The sequence below is a fragment of the Trichoplusia ni genome, chromosome 9 (genome assembly GCF_003590095.1).
Source record: "Trichoplusia ni isolate ovarian cell line Hi5 chromosome 9, tn1, whole genome shotgun sequence".
Lineage (NCBI taxonomy): Eukaryota > Metazoa > Arthropoda > Insecta > Lepidoptera > Noctuidae > Trichoplusia > Trichoplusia ni.
The window spans coordinates 12,009,602-12,037,159 of NC_039486.1; the positions used below are offsets into that span (position 1 = coordinate 12,009,602).

The 27,558-nt window shown below is 34.3% G+C and overlaps 1 protein-coding gene across 2 annotated transcripts; it reads right to left on the reverse strand.

Annotated features, from left to right (window-relative positions):
- Positions 1 to 41: 41 nt before the first annotated feature.
- On the reverse strand, positions 42 to 27,346 carry LOC113497539. 2 transcript variants are annotated; one of them, XM_026877126.1, is made up of 13 exons: positions 27,016 to 27,346; positions 13,959 to 14,132; positions 11,674 to 11,786; positions 11,054 to 11,142; positions 10,416 to 10,534; positions 5,099 to 5,373; positions 4,868 to 4,959; positions 4,342 to 4,500; positions 3,811 to 3,922; positions 3,236 to 3,405; positions 2,580 to 2,728; positions 2,230 to 2,337; positions 42 to 2,033 (listed from the first exon to the last, which is right to left on the reverse strand). In XM_026877126.1, the coding sequence occupies exons 1-13, from the start codon at positions 27,018 to 27,020 to the stop codon at positions 1,892 to 1,894; spliced, it is 1,707 nt and encodes a 568-aa protein (XP_026732927.1). In that variant the 5' UTR covers positions 27,021 to 27,346; the 3' UTR covers positions 42 to 1,891. The 2 variants fall into 2 exon arrangements, with proteins under 2 accessions (XP_026732927.1, XP_026732926.1); XM_026877125.1 differs by lacking the exon at positions 27,016 to 27,346 and having other exon boundaries at positions 13,959 to 14,364.
- Positions 27,347 to 27,558: the final 212 nt, after the last annotated feature.

Genomic DNA, 27,558 nt, shown 5'->3' on the forward strand with positions numbered 1-27,558 from the left:
AATAATAATTTAATCTACTCTATTTACATACAAATAATAGGAACTTACAGATTTCTTAATTATTTTTTACTTAGTGTGCAAATTTTAAATGGGCAGAGACAAGCGTGTCACTTGTCCTTAAGTTTTCTTGTCTATTCCCACCGTATGAAGCGTTCGTTGTATCGGAACGTATACTTTACTTTTTAATTCGAGTCACTAATTTGACAAGCGCTTATGTCATCAATAATAATAATACCAAACCAATTAATGACAAGTGATTGCTAGTACTTGTGAATTGCTAACACGAAATAAAAAAAGACATGCAACACTTGAAATGTCAAATCATTAACTCGAATAAATAAATTGACTTTACACCATCTCGTAAATTAAGGCTGCGTTTCCACAGAGATATGTGCGAGGGAAATGTGTAGCGTAAGGCTATTAGGCAATCTAGCTATGCTGTGAAAATAGGTGGAAGTTTTCACCACAGATACGCGAGGAAAACTTGTACGAGGATGTGAAGTGGAGCTATGGAAGTGCACATTAATGTGCTGTGCGAAGCCGTTACAGTATATCGCATATTTCATAACAGATTTCTTGCACACCCACATTTGTTTTGTATGCGAAAAAATTGGCATTTCGAGCCATCTCCTCTAGAACTGAGCTGAGGCGAGGTGAATAAAACGATTCTATTGGTTCATTAAAACATCCTTCGCACATATCTCTAGTGGAAATAATAGCCGAACACTTTAGCACATTAAAATGTCTCCCTTCCAGAATAACGCAAAAAACAGGCTTTCTTATTTTTCGTTTACCACGATTTTTACATAAATACGTACTACTCTATCAGAGCCTAGTTATATTTAGTAATTACATTTTATAATCATAGCTTACATAAGTTCAAAGTGAAGATAAATGCTGTTAAATTAGTCAATTCAAAACGTCAAAAGTAGATAAGTCGTATCTATTGTCATTTTACAAAAAAATCCTGATTCGATTCCTTTGTACAAAATTAATCATACATCATAAATTTTACTGCGATAAGTAAATAAATTACATTCTTAGACGTATGTATTATTCTTAAATCGATCTTTTAAATTTTCTTAGATCATAATTCTATATTATTTCGAAGCTTATTTATTTCTTAGAACAGAGTTAATAATGTATGTTGCAACCAATCAGTTTAAAGAGCCGTTTAATTTATTGTCTAGCATTATTAACCAATAGCCTTTTAATCCAATTGACATTTCTACAATTACATAAAATTACATTTTGTTTTGACAAGGCACGTCACTTTGAACTGTCAACTCATACATTCGAGTGTTATGACAGGCAGTACCTCGTTCAACATTGTCAAATGCAATCTGTCAATAACTGTACAGTTATCAGTAAAATCCCAATTCTAACATAATATCGAATGACAGGTAAGGCAGCTAGTCATAAACTAAAATCATTTTTTTTATTTTTGTAATTAAAGGGTTTACTGAAATAGGACAAGTTATTGACGATTGATTCTAATAATTAAATTTTGAACATGGAAACGATGGAAATTCGATTAATTGGATAGCGGTATTCAATTACCCGACTAAAGATCCAATTAGTTGGCTAATTCAACAAGATGACTGCAACATGAAAAACGCTATGACATAAATAATTTTAACACGTTATGCACTCACATACTCTGCTAATCTACTAATACTGTTGCCAAAGGTACTTTTTGTTATGCAAGAAAAATATAAAATCCAGTTGTAAAGAGCTCGACTGATATAAATAAAAAGGGTTTTATTATGAGGCAGTAAGGTTCATGTTTGTAATGAGACGATACTTGTTTTAAGACATTTAAGTTCTTAAGATCTTTGAACTTGTGTTTGGTTGCTTATAATTTTCTTGCGTTACAAAATGTGACGTCACATTAATCGTCTTTACACGATACGTTGGTATCTACATACAATATATTGTATGGAATTGTATAACCTTTATTTGACGCTATGACTTGAATTGCATACTTCCTTCCCGCCTTTAATCCATTAATTTTTTGCCTAATAACTTTGGCCCTGAAAAAAAAACAATATTTTATTTTTAGTTTCGACAAAAACATCATGAATTTAATTTTGAGGCCAGAGACAATACTGGAACTATTTTCATCATGTGTTCCGTGTAATTATGTATTATTTTGTAAAATGGCTAATTGAATTAATTTTTAATTAGGGCTTTGAACACTGGTAAGTTTATATTTTATTTTTTACTTACGTTTTAAGACCATGGCTAGCACACTGGCTTTTCACCGATGATGATTTTCTATTCGACCAACAAACGTAGACCTCACCAGGCATTATTTCACGAGCCAAGATGCAATATCTGTTGAAAATGAAAAACAAATTAAATATAGATTTAGAATAAAAAAACGAACTTTTTCAGATAAAGTTATAGTACTACTATATAAAACCACATTCTTTACCTTCTATTTTGGTATTTATTTGTGTATTTTGGTATTTAATGTTGAGTACATATGATGACCCAAATTTGCGAGATCTTAGCTCAGTGTCTCGATCCAGTAAAGGCCGATATAAAAGACATAAATAATAATTAAAAATAAATACCTGATGACGTCTGTAGCATTATGAGTGGCGGGTAAGAAAGCAACATCGACGGATCGACAAGATCTCTTGGGTCGGAGTTCTCTGACTATAGAGGCGCCATCTGTTAGTTCTGGCGTGCTCACACCCCAGCGAGTTGTTGATGCTGCCAACTAAAAAATGAACGTAAGGTTGGAACCTTGTTGATGTGCAAGCAAGTCTTAAGCCACCTCTTATGTCCTATCCACACTATGTTGACTTTTGACAGATGTCATACAACGTAAAAAATACTTGAAGTGTCAAAAATGCCAACATAGCGTGGACAGGGTATAAAGTATTGTTATTTTACTAGGACGATCTCAATTGCTACGCTTGGTACACTAGGTCCGTGGATAAGTGGTCATTTATGTCATAATGAGTTCTTCCTTGTTTCGGAAGGCAGGTAAAATTGTGGGCTGTTATTCACGGCAAGTGGTTGTGTGTTGTACCCCCGTACGACCAGACTTCCTATATGTATAGTCTTGCCCAGGTAAATGGGTTTAGGAGGTCAGATAGGCAGTCGCTCTTTGCAAAACTTACCTACTTTGCCTCAGGTGAAACTAGAAGCCGATCCCAACATAGTTGGGAAAAGGCTACGATGATAATATTTAACTAGAAACAAGATATTCTTATGGATTTACCTCAATACCGACAGTTCCATCCCTATCCCATCGACTGGGTACCACTTTGACGACATATCTCATTCGAGCTTCCTCAGAGCTGGAGTCGAACTGTATGGATCCTTCGTCACTGGTTTCTTGCATCGAAGAAGTTGAAATTGGAGCCGGGACAAAGAATTTCGCGTGAGGATCTGAAGGAGAATGAAAAAAAAGGTGTTTATGCAGTTAAAACGGAACTCATGGTTTTGTTGTTCCAGTCACTAATTATTATAAGAGCAATTAGATTAATTTTATTCAGTTAATAAGAGTAAGCTATACGTCCCACTAATGGGCACAGGCCTCTTCTTGAATAGAAAAGGTTTGACCATTGATCACCACTCTAGCTCATTGCGGGTTGGCGATTTCAGATTCTAATATTTAAAATCCTTGATTTCCTCACGATCTTTTACTTCTTCTGGTACTTTGCCTGCGTTGGTATCGAACCAGCAGCTTGCACATACTAATCTATGTATAGAACTGCAAGGCTACCACGACATTTTTCTAATAAATAACAGAAATATCACATGGCTGCACAAATTTAGAGCTAAAAGACTCACCAATATTTCTGGCCAAATGAAGCCTCTTTCCTCGCACTAAAACTTCAACATCAACAGCACCTCCGCAAGTCGTTACCGTCAGCCAAAGGCCGCCTCCAGTACCAACTGTTGCCTGCAATAGGAAATACTTTTCGGGTAAAGATAAAACTCATCAGTTATGTGGTGATATGAATTGGATTACATCTGGAGTGGATACGAATGAATGTCAATGAAATAAAAATCAAAGTATGTTCTCTATTTCCAGTTTGTCACAATATTAATGTAATTTTTATGTCTTTAGCCAAGCGGTATAAAAAGAAATGGCATTTTCATCTTTAGCCTATTTGTAAAGAATTCCACGCTGCGAGTCTAAATCGATGTTGATCGGATCTTTCAAGAAAAAAAAACGCAGTTGGGAAAGGCTACATCGCTATATTGTATTGAATGCAATCTCGTTTCAAACACTACATCAGAAATCTGTTGAGGTTGCTGAAAAAGTATTTTTAAATGTCAATATTCATATAAAGTAACTGTATATTAGATTTTCGTTACCTTGAAATAAAAGACGTTTCTTCCCCGAATGTCAGCCTTACTCGGTATGTTTTCCTTCAGCCGCTTAGCTGTTGAGGTGCGCGGGCGCACGTTGCCGGTCGCCAATAATGACCCAGAACGGCGATCCTTAGCTACGCCAAATACGCTGACGAAGTACGTCTGCAGAGTTAAAAAATAATACAAAACTACTTTAGCGTATGGAAAAATATCTGTGAGAAGGAAATTCTTTACAGTTTACAAAAAATAAATGACTTCACAAAATTTACAACAACTGCAATAAAACAAATGAAAATCTTTCTGTTGATTGAAATTGAAAATTGAAAAAAAAATCTTATCATCATCATCAGCTCATATTCGTCCACTACTGGACACAAACCTATTGCACGCCATCAAGACCGAGGTGAAAAAAATATTTTTTACTATATTTCCAGGACTTATCCAAACATTTTTATACCCAATTTACTGTATTTGTACCTTAAAAACTACTTGCTAAAGTAATATTGTTTAAAAATCTTTCGACAATTACCGTGCTTGGGTCTAAATTTTCAATAAGATGGTGTGTCCTTCCGCCGACACACGCGATAACTGGGTCTTCATCTGTCACTTTGGTACTACGACCTGAGAAATAAATAATATAATATTCAATAACTTTCACACAACGCCATCTATCCACAAGCTAAGCGAAGCTTGTCCAATCAGCAGCTGACAACTGATTAAAAAAAATTCTCAGACTCGAAACTAATGATCGTATGCTCACCAAACTTCTTCCGGCGAAAAACGTTATTAAAATTGCCATCATACAGGTTAAAATTGTCAGCATCAATATTGATTTTGTTATCAACGTCAGTCAGTATACTAAATCTAGTTCCATTCACTGGTCTTTCAGTTTTCTTTCCATCATCATGATTTAGTCTGTTGGATTTGTTCTCCATACGACTAGTTTTAATGTCGTGCTGTGCAGCGCAGAGTGACGTGTAGTTCTTTCTGTGCGATGCCACCACACAATACGTTGTTGCTTGAGGGTCGATGGGACTGGAAAGAAAAATAATATTTAGAAGAAAACGACTCGAACACTAATATATCTAGCCCTTGTGTTCTGCGGTGTTCGAAAACATTCAAGTCACAAGCACAAAGACAGCCAGTTTTATGAAAAACATTTGTGGATCATACAAACACTTTTCCTACGATCGGAGAGAAACCGCCACACATCGCAGTCACTGGGTTTAGTGTCGTCAACTCAGTATACAAGGTATATTTCTTTTTATTTAACTCGAATCGAACAGACATGCAAAGTAGTACTGTGTAGAACGATTTGTATCAGAATTGTTTGAAATTCGTCATCAACGCAACTCAAAAATTTAACCCGACATAAGTTACCCGAGATAAATGCTAAAATTTCGAAAATCAAATCAAATTCTATTCAGACTACTAAGAAGGAGTACTATTTCAATTCAGTTTACTCATGACCACGGCCGGTATAACCTGGTCGAAACAAGGTAAAATTCAATTCCATTTTTGAAGGTCAAAATACATTAGACAGCACCCATTTTTGCAAACCCTTCACCGCGCTAAGCGCTTACAAAGTCATCATGATTTTTTATAGCTGCAATGCTACAATCAACATTCTTAATAACCCCGTGTGCCATACAAGACAAAATTAAAATAACTCGAAGAAAAACAAGAAAATCCGACATCTTATCACTTATAATCAGCTGAGAACTTGAAACCGGGAATCTAACTTTCTTAACGAACCATAAAAGGAGTCAATTATTGAAGTTAAATTGAAGACTTACATTAAAAAATGTAAAAATCCCATTGAATTACTTTAATGGTAGGATGAGCTAGAACCAATACGTGTCTGGTGTTGAAAAAGCCGTTTGTCGGGGTCTATACTGAAGACACTCGATACTTCAAATGATTCTAATCGATCGATATAATTTGGAATCTATATTCAAAGTTGATCAATTTGTGTAAAGACTTTCGTGGGATTAATTCAATGTGATGATAGTCCCGAAAATGCGTGAGCGGTCCATGAAATTTGTAGAGCCTAATAAAGCCAGTTGCCACCATGCTGGTCTATATTGTGCCTACACAGAAGTTCTGCCAAAAGTACTAAAATAATTCAGAACTATTTTGCAATTTCCCTTAAAGATCATTTTAACAAAATCAAAAATCTATGATTGGAACGAAACTTGAAGTAAGTATTGAAATACTACGACTAATATCGTGAAATAAATAGTAAAGTTATCACTTAGTTGTGTACCACGGTGGCATCCATAATTAAAAGATAATCAGTAAAAAACTAAGGTATGTTCCCCGAGTTTAAGACTTAAGGTAAGGTTTAATCGAGTTAGATACATCGCGCGAGTATTAACACTTTATTTTGGGAGTTGCTCAACTCACGGCCGATAAGCAACTTTTTCTAGAGTCAATCTTACTCCAAATATAATTTGCAATCAATACTCATAACAAAATGATAAAAAAAAATACAAGGATTGAATTCTTTAAGAATTCAATCTTTGTATTTTTTTTTATCATTCTTAAAGAATTCAATCCTTGTATTTTTCGGAAGTCGCTAATAATCCCATAATTTACTATTCTACTGAGGTTATTGAGTCTTGGTCTTCTTTTTATCCATTTTGTCCAGTTTGTCAAACTAAAATTAGTTGAGCTAAAGAAAGCTACGTTTGGAAGATAAAAGTATATCTGAAGTTTCGTCCTAAAAAAATAACAACTAATATTGTTTGAAAAAAATATTTAATTTTAATTTAAAATATTTAATCAAATTATACATTCGCATTCAAGGTAATGTATGTATTTTCATTATTATTTATATATTGGTAATAATTACATAATCATTCTATTCTTACTTCGATCAATGAATTTCATGAGTTTACTACCGGATGCCGAAATTTGCTTCTCATACACATGGATTTATTACAGCGAATAGTAATTTTAACCTGTATTGTAAAAGAAAATAACACCTTGGCGTTATATTTAGAACTTTTTATAACTGTTGTGGAATAAATTTTAAACGCAAAATGTGGAATTAAGACTTTTTCACTTTTATGACTTTTAATTTTTAAATCTGTCTGATATTTTCACCGCTTGCATATTATATGCAATAAAAACTCCTAGCTTACCCTAGCAGCTCTCACTGCTTGAATGTCGGATATTGTAAGATAAATAAACTAGAAAATATGTCTTTATTTAATTTTCTACGCATATCCTACAATTTTAGAAGATTTGATACTGTAACTAGGATATTTGTTAAGCACTCTAAGATAACGATGCGAAAAAAAAAGTTTCAAACAAGATTCAGTTTATTGACACTTGACAGCCCTAACATCACAGTCAACAAACAGTACTAACGGAATACATTGGAATCTTGGAACAGGGGTTCCCCACTCCTATAGAATTGTAGCTGTAGTAGAAGAGGGATGCCGCTATACGCCGTCAATCACGTTGTCCTACTCGCACACATTCAATAGTCTTTAAGAAATAGTCGACTCGTAGTACATTCGTCCACAGATACAGAATTAAAACCAATGGAATTCCAATATACAATGTTGTTTAGCGGCTCCGATGATTTGTTGTATACGTGACACGTAAAAGAAAAAGCCAACCATAAAAATACGCATCAGGAAGTTTCTAACTGTGTCCAGATAACTTAGAAATATTCCTTTTATGGTTTTTGTCGTAATTGACAAGCTATGACAGCTGGTTTATCTTCGAGTTTTTCTAGAAAGTACCGTTAATATGTTTAATTGAATTTGCAACCCTGTACCTTGGTTCTTGCTATCATCTCATACTATTGCTTTGTCCCTGTTTTACAACAAAATTTTTACTTGGGATTATAAGTGAGATGACTGAGATGTAGTAAATGAGATGTAAAAATTCTCCATTGACTTGGATGTCTAAATACCATTTTCCTACCACCAATTTTTTCTTGACTAAGTCATCGATAGTATATTTCTTTCAATGGGCTTTCATTTGAGTTTTCAAGTATATTTTCAGACATTCGATTATTTTTCCCCCTTTCACGCCACACATTTCTTTATCGGCTCAACCGATTTTAATTAAATATATCTAAGAACACGCGTACATAATCTTATGAAACCTCTCCAATCACCATCCCAATCTCATAATCATATGAAACCAAATTAATTGAAAATTCTCAATCCTTTCGAGAGCTACCAAGCTACAGATAAACCAAGTCAAACTTTTATTATTAGAATAACCAAATTTCACCAATTGTCAGATATTTTCTCCACCAACGTGTAATCAATAAGTTATCTCATCAAAACATACAATTTCTAGACAGCAGAAACTTTCCATCTATACTAATATATAAAGCTGAAGAGTTTGTTTGTTTGTTTCTTTGAACGCGCTAATTTCAGGAACTACTGGTCCAAATTAAAAAAATCTTTTTGTGTTGAATAGACCTTTCATCGAGGAAGGCTTTAGGCTATAAACCATCACGCTGCGACTAATAGGAGCGAAGATACAATGGAAAATGTGAAAAAAAAACAGGACAGATATAAATCATAACTTATATCTTCTACCCACGGGGACGAAGTCGCGGGCAACAGCTAGTTCGCATAAAATTAAACAAAAGATAACACAACACTTTTGTACGTCAAGTTTCAATATATATTATGTTTGAATGCTGTTCTCGTAATTTATAAGTATGCTATATATTTATTCCTAACGGTGTCTACGAGTTTTTATTGAGATATTTCTAAGTGTCAACTGACGTAGTGATTTAAGAGCTTGTTCAATTGATTCCAAGGTATGTGCGATCGACGAGTTGGACGCGAATAAGAAGTGACACGGTTTAGAAATATTGCGATTTGTTGTTTAAGACTCTTCATTGCTTATTTGACGTACGCGTGTACTTTTTATCGAAGTAACTGATGTTAGATATACAATCAATGTTGAATATTTGATTTATTCGACCATTTTTATTTATATGAGGAAGGCACAAACGCCTTATGAAGTTAAAAATGTAATTTTTTGAATACACGATGCTGAACTTACAGTATAGTTTAGGTAGTATTTTTTACGTAGGTAATTTGTAGCAAAATGCTTTTTTTTAAGTACCCTTTAAAGAAATAACAATAAAAAAAAATGAAAATCTAATTCACCCTAATAAATGTACATAATATATTATGCACAATAATATAATTATTATTTTCCAGCCCATAGTTACACCAATGCTGCAATGTAACCTCTTGCTAATGTCAAACTTCAACCTGTTTGAAATGACATAGTGCAAGATTTACCAACATTTAATTCACTTAACGGCCACATAGTTACTTTATTACAAGTTACAGATAGGAGAGTAGATAACATATGACTTGTGTAACAAGGTATTTGTAGGCTACGTAATTTAGTTGGTGTTTATAAAGCGTTGCCATGGTAACCGGGTTTCCTTTTGATTGTCAAAACACTTTTGTCAAGTATGAACCTCTCTCGTATCAGGAATAAGATCCAGAAAAACTTTTGCCAAACTCATTACTTTTGTGTAAATACTTTAGTTTCATTTCAATTAACCATGTCTAATGTCCTTAATTCTTTGAAAAATATGTTCAGAAGAGAGTACATGAGAAGGTAACGAAAGGTACGTGGGATTTTCCTTAAAACTTTTTAAGTACGCGTGAGTATACCGGTACCAAGAAAATGCTACGTAGCAGTCGTTATTCTTCGTTTTCTTTCGTAGCATCAAATCCACTTATTATAATAATATTGCACAACTTTCACACAACGCCATCTAGTCTCAAGCTTGGTTTATGAGTACTAGACAACTGATAAACATACTTGTTTCTAAATGCAAACAGAACATAGATAAAATTACACGCACACAGAACAAATGATCGTGCTCGTCGCATAAACATTTGTCCTGGGTGGGAATCGAACCCACGACCTTCGGTATAGCAGTCACTGTCACTAACCACTAGACCAATATTCCAACTACAATTATTTGTATCCAATCCTGTACTTATGTGGTGTGCAATAAAGATTATTCATCTATCTGCAATTATACACTTATGGTACATAGGATGTCACCTCACCTGGGTTCCCAGTTAGCTGCTAACCTTCTTCGTGACCTGACTCGTAGTCGCATTCGGACTTGCCTGGTCGCTTCGCCGCGGACGCTGACCATGGCTGCGCCACCTCTGGTTGATGACAGCTAAGGTAAAAATTTGATTAAACACCTTAGTAGCATGTCTTAAAGGTAGGTGAGGGTCTTTGAGTAAAAGTTGTGGGAGATACCGCTGTACATCTACGACGGTAAAGCGATGTCACCGTTCTATAACTTAAATAGGCAGTACGCCCGATAAGAGTGTGAGATAAGAACATAGATTAATAAGAAAGTGGACGCAGGAAATAAACAAATTCTTATGAGAACTTCTTGGGATACAGCCTTCACCTCTTTTTTAATACGGACAGAGAAGCAACACGCAGTAACTGCAAAATGTCCTGGGGTGGGGTGGGGATGCATCGCCCAGGAATGGTTAACCCCCGTCTAACGGAGAAAAAACACGAATCCACAGTAATTTCATAAATAATGCAAACTACTTTGTGTATTATTTATATGAGTTCTTGTATTCCTCATATGGGTTGATTATAATTATCTTTCTAAAATTTTCACTATTAGCTGCAGATTTTTCTAATTCATTTAATTAGTGTGTAATATAATAATACTTACCACAATAATATATTTTTCATGTTGAGATATATTTAGTGAGAATGTACTAATTTCTCCACTACCATTTTCTTTCTGCAGGCTTAATTGCCCTGAAAAAAACACCTCTACTATATTCATTTTTATTTTTACACTTAATGCCGTAAATCTCAAACGTACAGCCATTATCAAAAGTCTAGGAATACTATCGATTTACAAATCTTGAATCAATCAATTACGATACCTTGGTATTGATACTAGAATACGAAATGCTCTAAAATATGTTTAAACAGCTTATGGCTTTTCTGAATTTCTCCTTAACTTTCTTTGCGTACCTTACCTATACCAGGGGCACCATCATCTTGTAAAGTAATATGATTGTGGGTGTAGAAAATAGATGTAGCTTTACGCCGCGTAGTGCGCTGTCACGTTTCAGCACCCATCATAACACAACTTTAAGACGTGGTGAAGATGACTCTAGGTGATATTTTACAATCGTTAACGACAAAAATGACATTTTGTTGTGACAAGTCAGGTATGATAAATGATTTTGACCTAACATTTGAGAGCTTTCTCGAATTTCAATTGTAGAAAGTAGAGAGGCTATGCCAAAGTAAAGAATATTTGAGTAATTGTTCAGTTACCATTATTACTCCCAGTTTTTCCATAATACAGGGCCCAGTGGATGTCCCTCGAACAAGGACTGATGGTAATGAAGACCACTGTCTGAGACATCGTCGTGGTGTTCAGTTCCAAACTGTAACAAATGTATATTTTTATTATCATGTGATCATATTGCAATAAAATGATATTTGATTCCAAGATGTCCAAAGGTGTAGGTCTCGCAATACTGAGGAATGAATATCTACATATAAGGAAAAAAAATCAAATTAGAAATAAAAATTTGGTCCCCCATCATTCTTTTTTACCGTAAGAACTGTTAAGTCAACCCCTTTCTTCGATTTTGAGTTTTCCAGAAATACTGTCTGTCTATCACGGTTCATAAGATGCTTTGAGACAGACGGATGCAGAGGCAAAGTGAAGACAACAGACATTAGCAGAGTTTCGTTTTTAACCTTTGGGTACGAACTGTCCAAAATCATTTTAGTGTTTAGTGACAAATCTAGATTTTAGTACCAACAGGTTTTGCTTCTATACCTAACAAAAATATTTGTCCTGTAATTAAAAAAGGCCAGTACTTAATGTATATCATATAGGTCCAACTAATGTTTCTGTTTCAGAATGTTTTCATAAACTGACTCGTGTATCAATGATTCGATGCCAGAATCAGTGTCCAGTTTAGTAAACAAACGATGAGTTGATTGATCGCTCAATTAAAAACGTGACTCATAGGTACCGGTGACTTCAGTATTACAAACTTATTTTTGCGGGTGTCGAAAATCCGAACTAAAGTCTAGCAGTACATTTTGAATATTTCATTGATAGTGTTTTACTCGTCGCAGCTGCAGTGGCGACATCATTAACTGCATTTAAAAGTTCGTAAAGGTGTCGTGGTGATTTGGGACAGTTTATTTTATTTATATCATTGGTCATGTCAAAATAGTCATTCGGTCAGTCCGGTTCTATTATTGTTTGTATGCTGTTGCATTGTTGCGTGGTGATTAGCTAATTAATTAAATTGATTTTGATTGACAATACAAATAAGTGTATTGGATTTTAATAGATGTCGTTTATGTTTCCTTTATGTCAATAACTATGCCATAGTGTAGAAGAGTGTATTTTAATTAATCATTTTTTTATTGTTGAATTACTGAATCGTTTTCATGGGTATTTAAAATTAAATAGGATGTATTTTTCTGATAAATGTTTTGTCTCTAAATGTTTCATGTTCTTTTCTAATTAATCTAAGGCACCACTTACAAAAAAGGTGAAGGAGGTTTGAGACCAATTGAGACCAATGCTCAAACTTTCCCCATGTGGGAAAAGCCTACGCCCTACAGAAGGAGGACATTGATTGAGGTTGGTAGTATAATATAGGCGATGAAGAATTATCCATCAGTTTCAAATAACAGTAAACAAGATTTGGAACTACAGGTTCTTTTTCTGAAGAAGCAGTGACGATACCCATTTGAAACGTCATCCCAAATACAGAGGCAATTCACTCGATCAATTTGTCTAATTATAATGTAATTAAAAAAGAATATGTTAATATACAGGTATATGCTAATAAGACTTGATCCTTATACGGTAACGACGTTCTATCTTAATTACAAGTAGGTGCTAATTGTGACCAAGTTGTCTTATAAAAATGGATGCAAATGGCTAAAAAATACATCGATGCGTTGGTAATTCATGGTTTTTAAGATAGCCTTTTTTAGAATACTACGTAGATATCACTTAAAGTGTGATAAAGACTACTTACTATGTGTTTTGTAAAATTAAAACAGGTATCAGGAATGTTTTAGTATTTTTTAATTGCAGAAATATTTAAATCCATTCCTTTTTTGTTTTTTGGAATTGAGGAATGCAAACAGGATTCTATTACGAAAGCTCCCTTTTAATTTCCTTTTTTTTTTCTTGTGTTATATATATAACATGTTGTTTTACTAGTATTGTAAATTTAATGGCGACAAATAGAGTGATAAATCATAAATTGAGAATACTTTTTTATCCATCGTGCACATCCAAACCCTGGGAAATTTGATTATTGTGATCGAAATAAGCGTTAGACAAACACTTGTACTATGCGGAGATTGAATTGTACCAAAACAATTATTTTATACGAAGGCATGGAACTCTTCATCCAAAAAATATAGGTGCGTCCAAGACCTCAGAAAGTAATATTATCGCAGTTATGGTATATGAGATAGAAACCATGCAGGACGCTTTATGATGCACAGTCACACTTCCAAAAAAAATAATTCTTCAGGAGTTTAGTGTTAGGCCCCTCGTCCTTCAATCCTCTTACCTTCTGCTTTCACCTTCAGCCAGTCTGTACACCGTCTGGTTGTCGATCGGTAGCCACTCCACTGAGACCTTGGAGACTGGCCGGGTGACCAGGACCGTTGGGAATGCTAGACCAGCGCCCGCGGCGTGAAGAACCAGCAGACTTGCCAGCCGCATTGTGAATATACTTAGTTTTCTGGAACAATGGAAATTTGATCTCGTTATGGAAGCCTTTGGAATCACGTAACTGTTGTTCTTATAAATGAGGAGGAAATCGTTGTTGGTCATCCCGATGTGACATATTTATGTTAATTTGCGTATACCTTTCTGAGAGAACATTACCTTATCCTTAGACCTTTAACCCAGGCTGCGAAAAGACTATCGATGTACAACGTTCATGGATACCAAAAAGTCGATATCAAAAAATTGCATACCTGTATTACAGATTATTCCAAAAATCATCGAACAAAGAATAAGAGACTTTATAGATCTGGATGTCACTTGTTATAAATGTTGTTATTTATTCAATGAGTTGGTTATTCAATGACTCGATTATACAACAGGGATCGATTTAAATCGGTATCGAATCGGTTTGGTTGCTTGCAACGGGGTCAGTGTTCTTGGCAATTATTTTTGACACGTGTATTAAAAACGTTTCTGTGTACGGTCGGGTGCATGTAATACGTGACTATTTGGAATATACAACCTTAATACCTTGTGTTACGGTTGATAGTCGTAAGTACTTTTTTGTAGAGTATGTTTACATCTGCGATATGTATTGTTTTAGATTCAGGTTCAAAATTTAAGTTATTCATGAAAATCTTCTTGTAATGTCTAGCTCTAGGTATAAAAATTGACAATGGATTCAAATTCGAATGGGAAACAAGTTCGTCTAAATATTGGACAAAAATAAAAAAATGTTATTATAAAAACTTCGTGGTGCCAATCCCGCCGCATGAGCTCATCGATTAAGGACCCCGGTTAGGTGCGAAACTATTCGGGCTATCCCAAGACATACGCTTAAGATAAACCGTTATTTAATAAACAAATTATTACGAAAAAAAATATTAACAAGGGTGGATGCAATTAGAGCAAAAAACATATTATGTAGTAAGTTAAGTTTTGAAAAGGAAGGAGGCCTTTTTCCTGATGTGGGTCCATAAAAAAAGTCAGCATTTTAACAAGCTAATGTGATGAAAACTTTTATTGAGCCTCGCCTAATCTTGACTAATTGCCCTGACTTTAATTTTTTTTTCTTACATTGTATAATTGTATACGTCAGTCGGAGAATATGTCTAATGTATTAGTGTAAGAGGTTGTTAAACTTCACCAGATTATAACATACAATACAACAAGTCGTATACCCATATCGGTTCTCATAAAAAGCTGACTGGTTCGAGGGTCTGTTCACCATATTTACAATCCTGATTATGCTATTATTCCCAAGGAATCCCTTTCTATAACTTCTTTATAGCTTTTACTACGAGCTCTCAAAGCAGGGTTGTGGTTGTGAAAGAGAGACGCCTATATGAGCATTGTATTGCGCTTTCCCCCTTCACAATCCCAGCAGTTCTATTTTTGTTGCTTGGTACAAGGAATGGTCCTTTTGAAATTTCCGACACTCGTTTTTTTATGGTCTGTCGAGAATTTTCTAATAATTAACTCGCAACTACTGATTAAGAGATGACTCTGTTAATTTATTCCACTGTAAACACTGGTATGTTTTGATGAGCAATTAATTTGTCTGTAAATGTGAAGTCTAATAATAAAGATATTTCTTGAATGCTTTCCTAGGAATAACATCAACGTTTACTTTTTAAACGACTTCAATATGGAGGAGGTTTGTAAGGCTAATATTTTTTATGTATATTCACCGATTACTTTGAGATTTCTATTTGGCTAGTCCTAAAAGACATACTTGGTGAATAATATACCAGGAAAATTAGGCTTGGCGCCGACTTCAATCAGTACCTAGCCAATTTGCTAATAAAATAGTAATTCAATTTGTTTCCGCTTTAAGAGTTGTTTTTTTAAGTCTGTTTTATTATTTGTTACAAATAATTTATGTTAGTGTTACAAACATTTTGAAGGTATTGTTACTTTGAACATATATGAAGTTGTTTTATAGGTCACTAAACAATGGAAGAAATATTTAGACCAGCATGAAAGTAAATTATTATAAATATAGTCATTCGGAAATCCTATTCAAAAGATTAGGAATAATTTTATTAAAAAGCGTCACAGGAACATATTTACAGGAACTTTTACATAACATTTAGTCAAAAGTTCACCGGTCCCTAGGCCCGAGTAGGAACGATTGTAACTATAAAGGGTCTTTGTTAAGCGAGTATATGGCCAGGTCTCATAAATCTTTACATAGTTCTTGTATTGTTTTTAATGATTTATCGGTTCCTACTTTGATTTTGCGGTACGCGCAGGGTCAGTTGTCCGCGGGGTCACGTTACCCGAAGGACCAAATGACACTTCCGTGAAGCGGTTTGGTCCTAAGATACGTCAACCCCGGATGTAAAGTAGTTATTACGAAAAAGAGCCTTAAGGCTTCGTGATAAACGCGATTTTTGTGCACAAAAAATATTCTGTGTAATTTAGTGGTCATTAATAATGAACTTGAATGGCTTTAATAACATATTTTTACTCCTGGCCCTGTAATATATTGATCAAAAACAAATGCAAATCTATGACATGGAACGGAAACATGAACCTTGCGATTTAACTTTAAATCAACCGTTCGGTTGCCCCATGAAAATAAGAGCGTCAATAATTTCAGTCTCCAATGATGAGTACCTATTTAAAAACGTCTTTTTGCGGAAATCCCTTAAGGTTTAATTCTGGAGCATGGACAAAGATACACCACATTCGATTAAACGCATATAAAACTTAGAATACGATCATGATGGCATGACATTCCATTTTGTCAAGCCTTTCATTTGTCATTTCAAACCCCCTAGTATTATTTCTTCAATTGTTAACGTCAATTAAAAATGTTGAAATATATGGAAATTACATTTCTTTTCGGCTACGTTCCGTCATCTTCATACATTCCAGGGTTTTCCAAGGACTGTGTTTCGCAGATATAAATATGTTACCTCAGGAACGTACCTTATAGAATCTTATTTAATATTCAGTTCAAGTAAATTTTAATGATAAGTATTTGTAATTAAGATAACAACCGTTCGACATCAACACTCAGCCATTTTAATTGTAAAGCTAATTATTTAATTGTTCTTCTTTAGCAATTATCCGCAAAAGGGAAAATATATGAGAACTATAAAATAACGATAAAAATTGACCACCGGAGTGGTTTTTGCGTTGTTATAGCCGTGTTTGTACAGTCAGCTACGAAAGTTCGTGAACATGACAGAGATAGCTATGCCGTGTAATGCGCTGTCACATTTCCACTATTTCAATTACGTAATTAAAACGGTACCTAGGTACTAAATCATGGCAACGAAGGAAATTAGCGTGTACAGTTATTGTATTTTCCTCTCTATTCTTTAATTTCCTGGAGGCAACTTCTCTTTGAACATTTGCAGCATTGTTCTAGAATGAAAATGAAAAAATGTTGTGGTTTGCCTTTAGGTGGTGATCTATAAATGATTCCGATATGAAGTCCGGAGATGGCATCGTCCTACAAATGATGGCACACTTACTTTCATATCACTTGTGACTTTAACCCTATGAACGATTTGGGGTTTGTTCCAAATTTTTGGCCAATCAAATTTTTTTCATCATTTACAGAAAGTGAAGAATGGATCTTTCACCAGCAAATAACGGGGGTTATCGTAAAGTTGTTTTTACAAAATATACTCAGCAGCGCCATCTATGATTTTTCTGTCTATACATTTATTCCTTAGTATTTTTATTTCTTGCCCAGCAACCTTCTTCTGCGTTAATTATACATAAATTATTGGCCAATACTTTAACTTGAAATAAAACGCAACGTTTCGGGTCACAGCTAATGAATTAACAGACCCCAACGTTAGTTTCCAAAAGGTCTTTGTTGTTAAAAATATTGGCCATCCATAGTAATACTGACACAAGTTAAACTCTTGGAATTACAATCAAAATACTTCTGTAAATGTACACATAAATCGTGGGGTCGTAAAAAAAATAATTTTCAATAATGGCAAACATAAATGAACCTGTCACATGCACACTGAAAGGTTTTTGTTCTGAAGGAAATATAGCCAATAATATTTATTTTTAACGGCCAACACTGAGGTTCACGTGAGTACTAAAGTGACGTACTTCGAGGCACACCGTTCCAAAATTAATTACGCAGCTGGACGAACTTAACTATTAATTTATGAAATACAATAATCAAATTGAAAAGCACCGGTCAAGTGCAAGTCGGACAAGGAATACAAAGCTAAAAGAAAAAAAAATCAGTTGAGTGACAAATAAATTTGTGTGCTAAAACTATTTATCTAAACAATCGTTGCTTGAATGCGACCTTTATTTATAATATTATTATTGTGATCAACCGTCTAGATAACACGGTTTTCTGACATATAGCTTGGTGAGAAATGGACAGACCGACAGACGGGCGGACAACGGAGTCTGAGTTATAGAGTTAATTTAATGATCGTTGCTAACATTTTTTAATAGACAAGAAAAAAAGATAGTGACATACCTGCATTATTTTTTTTTATGAATTAGACAACCGCTTAAAATAAATTTTGTGCGTTTTCGCTTTCTTCAGAACTATCGAGTGACTAATAAGTCGTTATTAGTAAATCTTTCATATTCAGAAAATTCATTGAAAAAACAGCAAATGACAGGTAGGTATGCTTTATTTTTCTTCACATTCCAATCCTTCTGATATGTAAGTGACGAAAACGAAATACCACTTAAAGAAAACGACACACTTTATGAATGAACAAAAGAAAGTAACACCAAGAGACAAAGCGACACCAAAAATAGTCTAATTAAGACCAAAATACAGACAACGTTGATACAAGATTCTGATACAAAAATTATCCAAATACAAAGAGAGAATTCGCTTCACATAACTCGAAGTTAGTTACAAACCTTGTAGCTATTAATACGCCGGAGACGTTTCTGAATTTGCCGGCATAAAGTAAAATTCATCAAAACACAGACAGACAGAAATACAAAAGTGGTAGACAGACGGACGGGCAGACTGCTTGTATTTATAGATGTGATATCTTTGCGTTTGGGTTTGCTCGCTAACAACTTTTTTTCTGAGTCACTGCTTCGTGATTTTGCTTGTAAACATTTAGTCTGTTGATCTGGCAAAGACGTTCATTAAAAAAATGTTACAGGTGATTTTGAAAGATTGGTGGTTGTATCGACTAATTATTATAATATAGTTATATTATATTTTGTTGCGAATTGCGGTTCTATGCATGGATTTGTGTGCGCCCGGTGCAGCTTCGAGCTCAATGTAGGTAAAGTACGAATATAACTTTTAAAATGTTGTATGTACTTTTTTTTGTTATTCTAAGACACCACTGACAAAAAGTGAAGGAAAAAAGCCCGAAGAAACCGGGATCCCAAACCTGAAATCGCCAACCTATAGTGAGCTAAGCATGGTTATCAATGCTCAAAACCTTCCCTACACGGGAAGAGGCCTATGCCCAGCACAGGTTATCATATACATAATAGCCAAAACGATTGACCATAGAAGATTCTTTGCATCCCTGAGCAAAACAGATATAAAATTTCCTAAAAATTTCTTGTCATTTGATCACTAAGAAGAAATACCCATATTGAAAACGATGGAGGATAGCAAAATAGGAGTTTCAAAAAATGGAGAGTCGAAATAATTAGAAGACTTGGCAGGGTTGTAAAGTGATGACAGATTTAAAGGCTAGGTCGAGTCAAAGACTTGTAGGCATCGGAACGAGGAAGCAATTAAGTTCAGCTTGATGATTCGTTGGATAAAAATGTGACGGTACTATGGCGCCTTCGTTTCGGCTTTTCAGACTGTTGTGTGATCTGTGACAGAAGTGAATCAGGATAGTTAGGTTAAAGGAGAGCAGGCTTATTAATTTGTTTGTCTATTTTGATAATATGCAAACAAAAAAACCTAGATTTTGAGCAAATATTTTTTAATGATTCCAATCTTTGTCCTATTCATTGTTTAATTTGAGTTTGTTTCAAAGATTATAATTCTGATAAAAGATAAAAATGCGTAAATATTCACATTATATTTTGAGCGCCTATGTGATGATGACTGATTTAGGTAATAAACTAATTCAACCATTTTTCATTTACTGTATTTTAGTTACTACTATACGCGAATAGACTTGTAAATCACAATTTAATATCGAAAAATATCAGTCATACACAAACAAAGATTAACTTAGCAGTGAATCAGTTGCTCTAAACATTTTTTTCCTAAATATTTATAGTAATGACACAAAATGCATTTCAGCTTAGATGCTTTGAACATATTTTACGTTTCTGTCACAATGCACAGACGTACAGTTGTCGTAAACATTTTTTGTAAATACCTGTCAGTTTGTTTCACGACACGATTGAATTATACAGATTACATTTGGGATTGTCGTCCGTGATCGGTTGGTGATTTATGATCTCCAGAGCTTTTTGTTCTCTTTGCGTTCAAAATAAATGGCGTTAAGTGCAAGACTTGAATATGACGCGACGAAGATGGAAATAGGTTCAATTAAAATAGTTTTGTGTAGACTACAAGTGTGCATAGAAGTGTTATACGAAAAAATATTTGTTTGCACTGAACAACTATAGAGACATAATGGTACAACGTAGTTATAAGAAGTCTAACAAGAAGTTCCTATTAGCCTTTATTTATGATGTTGGAGCGAGCGTAAGACACGCGGAGTTTAGCACTCGTCTCTCTTCCGTTATGCGGCCTGTCAAAAGCCTATCACACCTTAACGTTGTTTGTCCGCAATGGACACCAAAACTGCTAAATCGATTTTAATCAAATTTGTACAACCTGTGCAGTTTTATCCATCTCATAACATGATTCATAGCCCGTACATCAAATTATTTGTTATTAGTTTACAGTCTCGACTTTAGTTGGTACCAATAATATCGGATCAGCTAGTAGTATATACGCTGTTTAGTCCTTTCATACATCTAGGTGTTAAAAAAATACTTTTCTAAACATTTATATTTGCTGACGGTTGTTTACGTCATATAAGGTTAGCATATAAACAGCTTAGGGATATCGATATCCTGAAATAAATTGGCTTTAAATAAAGATTATTATTGATGTTAATTGCACCTTACCTACTCGTGTGTCTGTTAAATGCTCTGCCTAAGCTAAATATACATTTTCCTAGTGGGTTCAAGGGAATAATACGTCAGTTAGTAACTCTGAAATTTATGAGACAAATATTATTTACGACATTTGGGGTTTAAGTTTTGTTCCGTCCGGATGGGAAGAGTAAAGCCCTCGTATGATATCAGTTTAATAGTTTGGTTAAAGAGGCCCACGACCAATGGGCCTATTTGCCCACGTTAAATTATTTGAAATTAAATACTAGCAAATTGATTCACGTTAACAGTGACTTTGGGCAGTATTTTTGGAGATACTTTTGAACAATTTTTATACGTTATTTTCTAAATTGTCTTCCGCAGAAAGGAATTTAATCCCTATATCGCGAGGTTTCACAAACAGTCAAGTCACATGCCTCCCAGACTTAGAACAAGCAGTCGTATATCACACAAGGCTTGTTTTGAGCGGGGATCAAACCCGCAACACGTCGCCGTCGTGCCCCGTGGATTTGCGTGGTGATCCGTGCAATTTCAGTGCGTTTTGGTGTCAATTATATAAGAACAAATTATATGTATACCATGGGAACGCCACAAAAAGAAAATGATCCCGCGGAGAACATAAAATCCTTATAAAAATCCTATGTGTTAGTCCGGTTATAAACTATGTGTGCACCAATTTATTCGTCTAAATCCGTTCAGTGGTTTTCGCGTGAAACAGGAACTAACATCGTACAAAATACAAACGTTTATAATGTTAGTAAGTACCTGTCTATTGTTATTGCATCAATAAGTCTGATGTGTAACAACAGATATAGCTACATCATTTATAATTACACATATACAGGATGTCAAGAAATCCTTTAATCATATGTCAGTATTAACTCAATACTTGGAACATACCGTCGTTTAGAAAACAGTGCTCTGTTGGTGTTAACTTGTCATACAAACGTGTCTCAACGTCTATCGTTACCCCAGGGAATTAAACAGGAGACAAAACAGGAAATGGTGTTTATTTTAATAGACATTATTTATGGAGATAATAAATGTCATCAGAATATGGAAATATGTGATAGTTCAATCAGTAACATATTTTTATGATTTCTGGTGATATATCCAGAGTATTAACAACTGATAATATTTTGGGGATCCTTCAAGGTGATTATCACTTAAAAAGTCATAACGAGAAAATATAATAATCAAAAGGTTTTTATTTCTACTAGGCCTAAAACAGGCGCTTAAAAAACGTTAGATTACAAAACTAGTGACTCTTAAGTGCGTAGATCCAAAATGTCATTTCTGTAGAGAAGAGCTGACAAGAAATTCCAATAATTATTCTTTTGAATGATATAAAAAAATACTTCTGGTTCTCAGATATATCAATAGGCATAAAGGAGATAAAGGCTAGCCTCATGCGTCACCATTAATATGTAACAATGTGACAGATATTAATTAGCGGCTAGGAATACCTGAAAAGAAGAACGAAGATCAAATGAAGGAAAAGAAAGAAAAAGAAAGTTAAAGAAGGGAAGTAAAAGATGGTGAAAAAATTGGTGTAGGACCGAAAAGATGACTATGATTGCAAGTACCCACCGCTTAAGTTTGATGGTGATGATATTAAAGTTAATCTGAGCATCTACCAACACCTCTTGAAGCAATATCATTATGCTTGCGAAAGCAGGACAGAGCTATACGGGGCATAGAGCGACATCCCTTCCGCACCACAATTATATTACTTTTGGACTCGATAGTAGGCCCTCAAATCTCGAATTTCGCGTCTTATTTTACTTCATAGATCAACTCGCAGTGTTCAATTACTTATTTACTTTTAAAATCAAGAATAACTTCTTCACTCTTTTTTTGTTTATCAAAATATTTTATGATAGACAATAAATATGAGTGTAATAAAATATTGAGTGTATTTCAGCAATGCGAACTGAACTAAATGTGGATTCGAAACTCGTAAATAAAATTAACCTAATTTCAAAACTCTTGATCCTAATCCCCAGTTTGTGAGAGGGTGATCATGTCAAATTTATAGATAACAACTGGGTTTGTTTTATATCAAACTAGCTGTTGCACGCTTCGTTCGCGTGGTTAAAAGATATAAGTTAGGATTTTTTGAATATAAGCCCTCGAATAAATAAATGTTCTGTTTTTTTCCACATTTTCCATTGCATCTTATTCGCATCCTATTAGTCGCAGCGTGATAGTATGATGCCTAAAACCTTCCTCGATGAATGGTCTATTCAACACAAAAAGAATTTTTCAATTTGAACCTGTAGTTCCTGAGATTAGTGCGTTCAAACACTCTATGAAACTCTTCATCCTTATATATTAGTATAGATATAGATTTGACAGTGTGGTGACTAGTAGTATGTAGAAGTAGTAGATTGTTCAAGTAAACTGGATGAAGTAAGTCTTCACGAAGTTGACATACGAAATTGAAAATATAACATAGATTAAAGTCGGAATGCCTTACAAATATAATGGCTATTGTTTTGAGTTCATTCTCATGTTATTTGAGCTAAACGGGTCTCGAACGTGCTACAAGTTGGAATACTCAGCAAATAAATAACATTAAATATTGTTTCACTCGGCTCACAATAATGTTGGCATTGTAATTTCCAAGTGTTGATATTTTGTTCGATTTATTTGTTTTGAAGCAAATTCATTGCTGTATTGTATGAATATTGTGCTTTTCCCGTTTTGTTTTTAATGGTTCTGATAAGAGCAATCAAGACTTTTGAAATGAATGTTACTCAATTGAATCTTTTTTTTTGTATTATTGGTCAAAGTTATTGAAGTTATAATAATATTTGTTATATTTTGACAGTAACAATTAAGCTTTTTTTTCATTCTTTGTTTTTTTCACTCGTACTAACATGCGGTTTAGAAATGAAGTTATCAAAATATAACAACAGTCTATACACATCCAACAGCTGGACATAGGCACCTTCCCGAATAGGGAATACTTCAGATTTGATCACCTAGCACACTGCACGTTGGCGATTTCAGATCCCATAATTTGGGATCCAGGTATCCTCAAGAGGTTTTCCAACACCGTTTGGCAGTGGTGTCTTAGAAAAATAAAGAAACAATGGACAACTTTGGAAAAAGTAACATTCTTTCACTGTTCCCGCGACACAAGGAGAGATCCTATTTTTTAATTACTAGCAATAACATATAACTTTGAAAATACACTTTGTACGTGTACATAAATCTAGAAATCTTCACGACATAATTTCTCTGGAATCATCCAAATCAAATCAAAAGTACTTTCCCCAAGTCACAAATAAGCACCCCTTATAAAAATAAGTGACGTAATCAATCAATAAACAGGGGCCCATTACCAAAACTTAAAAGAATCACTTGTGGAAAAGAGACAGCGAAATACACGGCATAGAGCAGCCTCTCGCTTCCACGCAAGTACGACTTTCTTTAAGTGTTGGTAAATGGCCCCCTCTTCCTGACCCTTCGTAATTTGATAAGGGGAAACCCTAGTCATTACAAATTTGTCTTGTCATATTTACACCGTGTATCTGTCAGGGTTACATTACAAGGGGTGATTAGGCGATAGTAATACCAGTTACAAGGTACTTATAGGGTTAATTTTACACCTTGGAAAAGCTTGGATTATTTCTTTGCTCTTGAGGTTTAAGCAATTCTTTTTAGCTTAAGTTGATTGGTTAACTTGAAGCCATTTATTCGTTTATGAGAATATATTAAGGGTATGTAGCGAGAAGTTTATGATTACAATTGTCTTAAAATAAAAGAAGGATGTTCATCTGAAAGTCAGTCTCTGTTTTTCATGTTTGTGACCCAAAAATTACCATACCCATCTATACTCTATACTTACTAATATATAAAGCTGAAGAGTTTGTTTCTTTGTTTGTTTGAACGCGCTAATCTCAGGAACTACTTGGTCCAAATTGAAAAAATCTTTTAGTGTTGAATAGACCATTCATCGAGGAAGGCTTTAGGCTATAAACCATCACGCTGCGACTAATGCGAGCGAAGATACAATGGAAAATGTGAAAAAAAACAGGGCAGGTATAAATCATAACTTATATCTTCTACCCACGGAGACGAAGTCGCGGGCAACAGCTAGTGGAATATATTATTTGCCAAGGTAGGATATACTCTTACCAAAGTCTTAAATAATACTTTTATAACACAATTTTGCCATGAAATTGGGTTTTAGTTATCACAATCAACAGTCCATCAAGTCAACAGAAGGTGCGTTTTCTTGCAAATACATATGTAATTTTTATGACTTAGTTAAAATAGTTAGCGCCACTCGCTATAATAACGAAACAACCCTATAAACAAGAATAGTAAAACATGTCTAGGACAACAAAATAAAAAGAATAAATTTATTAAATATGTAATCCATACCAAGCAATAAAATAACGTCTTTGGGTAACGATACGCGGTAATAAACATCGTGTTATTAGGTTCCCGATATGATCGTTAAATGAAGTATTGAATAATTATCACGGAATTTAACGATCGATATAATGATACTAACTGTTACCCGCGGTACCGCCCGCTACAAAACGAAAATGAACATAAAATCGGGTTAAAAACTAAACTATGTATAAATGTAAATCCTAGTGGTTTCTTAGGTTTACGCGATTGTTAGATGTAAATCCTGATTATAAACTATCTGTGTACCGAATTTCGTCTAAATCCGTTCAGTGGTTTTTGCGTGAAAGAGGAACAAACATCCATTCATACAAACATTCGTGTTTATAATATTAGTGGGATATGATGCCTTCAGCTCCATAGTGATGCACATCTTTATTCTTATGTAGCTTCATAAAATTTATTCATACACATGTAATTGAATGTTAAATATTTATAAATTGCTATAAATAATGCCTTTTGATTTTATATCTTGAGTTTATTGTACGGGCTGGATGTTTCAATGATTTCTAAGTAGAAATACTGTTGTGTGTAGATACAGATAAAAGGAAAAGGCACGCTTTTAGGACTCTCTGTCTGTCAATACCCTATTTTCTGACAGTAAGTGAAGACCACAGTCACTACGACCTCCTGGAATCGAGCAAAAATACCCGCATTCAAAATTTATCCCATTGTTATTAGTTATATAGTTGCAAAGTGAAACAAAACCTACTTTATGTTCTGACTTCCCGTTGACCTAGAGTCCTGTTTGGCAAGAAGTATTGTTTCGATAAAACAGCTTGGAAAAATCCAAAACCCAGAAAAATTGTTTGTGTGTATGTACACTGTGTTTCTTGTATTTGTACAGTTTCAGTCCTGAGTCTTGAGTTTATTTTATTTTGATGTACATAGGTTGAATAGTTTGGTTATTTTAAAAAGTCACACGTTATATATAAACTATTTTTTTAAGCGCAAGATACCTTGTATATTTCATAATTTTCTCAATTGTATTGCAACACAAGAAGACAATATTATACAAAAAAAAGGATTTTTCTTCAAGTAATAATTACTCAATAAAATCATGAACAACAAGTTCAAACAAAAACGAACATCATATTTGGTGACCTTACTAAACTTTTTTAATCTTTTCTAGATTAAAAAGTTTCTTTTGATTTCGATAATAACTTCAACGAAGTTCATAGTATTAGTATTTCTTATTTTCGCTATAAATTTAAATATGGAGCCATAAGTTCTTGGCGGCCAGTCTTATTATTTTAGTCGTTGTAAAAAACGTTACGTTTAGTCGTTGTTGTTTGAATTAATAGCAATAAGTTTTCTATTTTATTGTTTTATCATTGTTCACAAAGAAATGTCAAATCCAAGATCGTAAAAAAAAATGAAGAAAATTGTTTAAAAAGCTGACTTACCCCATGTCGTAATTGTAAAATGCAGTTAAAATAATACAAGGCTATTCTAACACAACTCCATCCCACGACACTCAACGGGAAATAGTCCACAAAAATAAAAGCATTCGCCGTTTATAAAGACATATTTGAAATTCAATGCGATCGTGAAAAATAGGATTGAATATAAAATCGAAATCAAAAACACGTATAATAATAAATTATGCACTCCCGGCAAGTGGAAGGCTGCATTTTTATTGTGAAAAAAGGAACTGTTATTTTATTGAACGTATCATAACTTCGACAAAAAATGCCAAATTATTCTAGTACGAAAATCTTTTGTTTAAACACTCAATCAAAAAACACAACACTCGATTGTTTATCGATTACGAAAAAAAAATCGATTTAATTTTTGGTTGTTCCGTTGTTAGTTAAATCGATACCAATACCGATTGGTATCTAGTGAGCTTTCGGTGCTCATGTCGTACGCGCTGCAAGGCGACTGCAACGATCATGCGTGTGCAGTGAAAAGCTAGCGATGCCGATGTATCGCTATCAAATAAACAA

Coding starts and splice junctions, on each gene's coding strand:
- LOC113497539 (XM_026877125.1), bottom strand. CDS start 14,224: ATGACCAACAACGATTTCCTCCTCATTTATAAGAACAACAGTTACGTG. Junction 3,923..4,341: donor GAAACGTCTTTTATTTCAAG/GTAACGAAAATC, acceptor TTCCTATTGCAG/GCAACAGTTGGTACTGGAGG. Junction 2,729..3,235: donor ATGGAACTGTCGGTATTGAG/GTAAATCCATAA, acceptor TTCATTTTTTAG/TTGGCAGCATCAACAACTCG.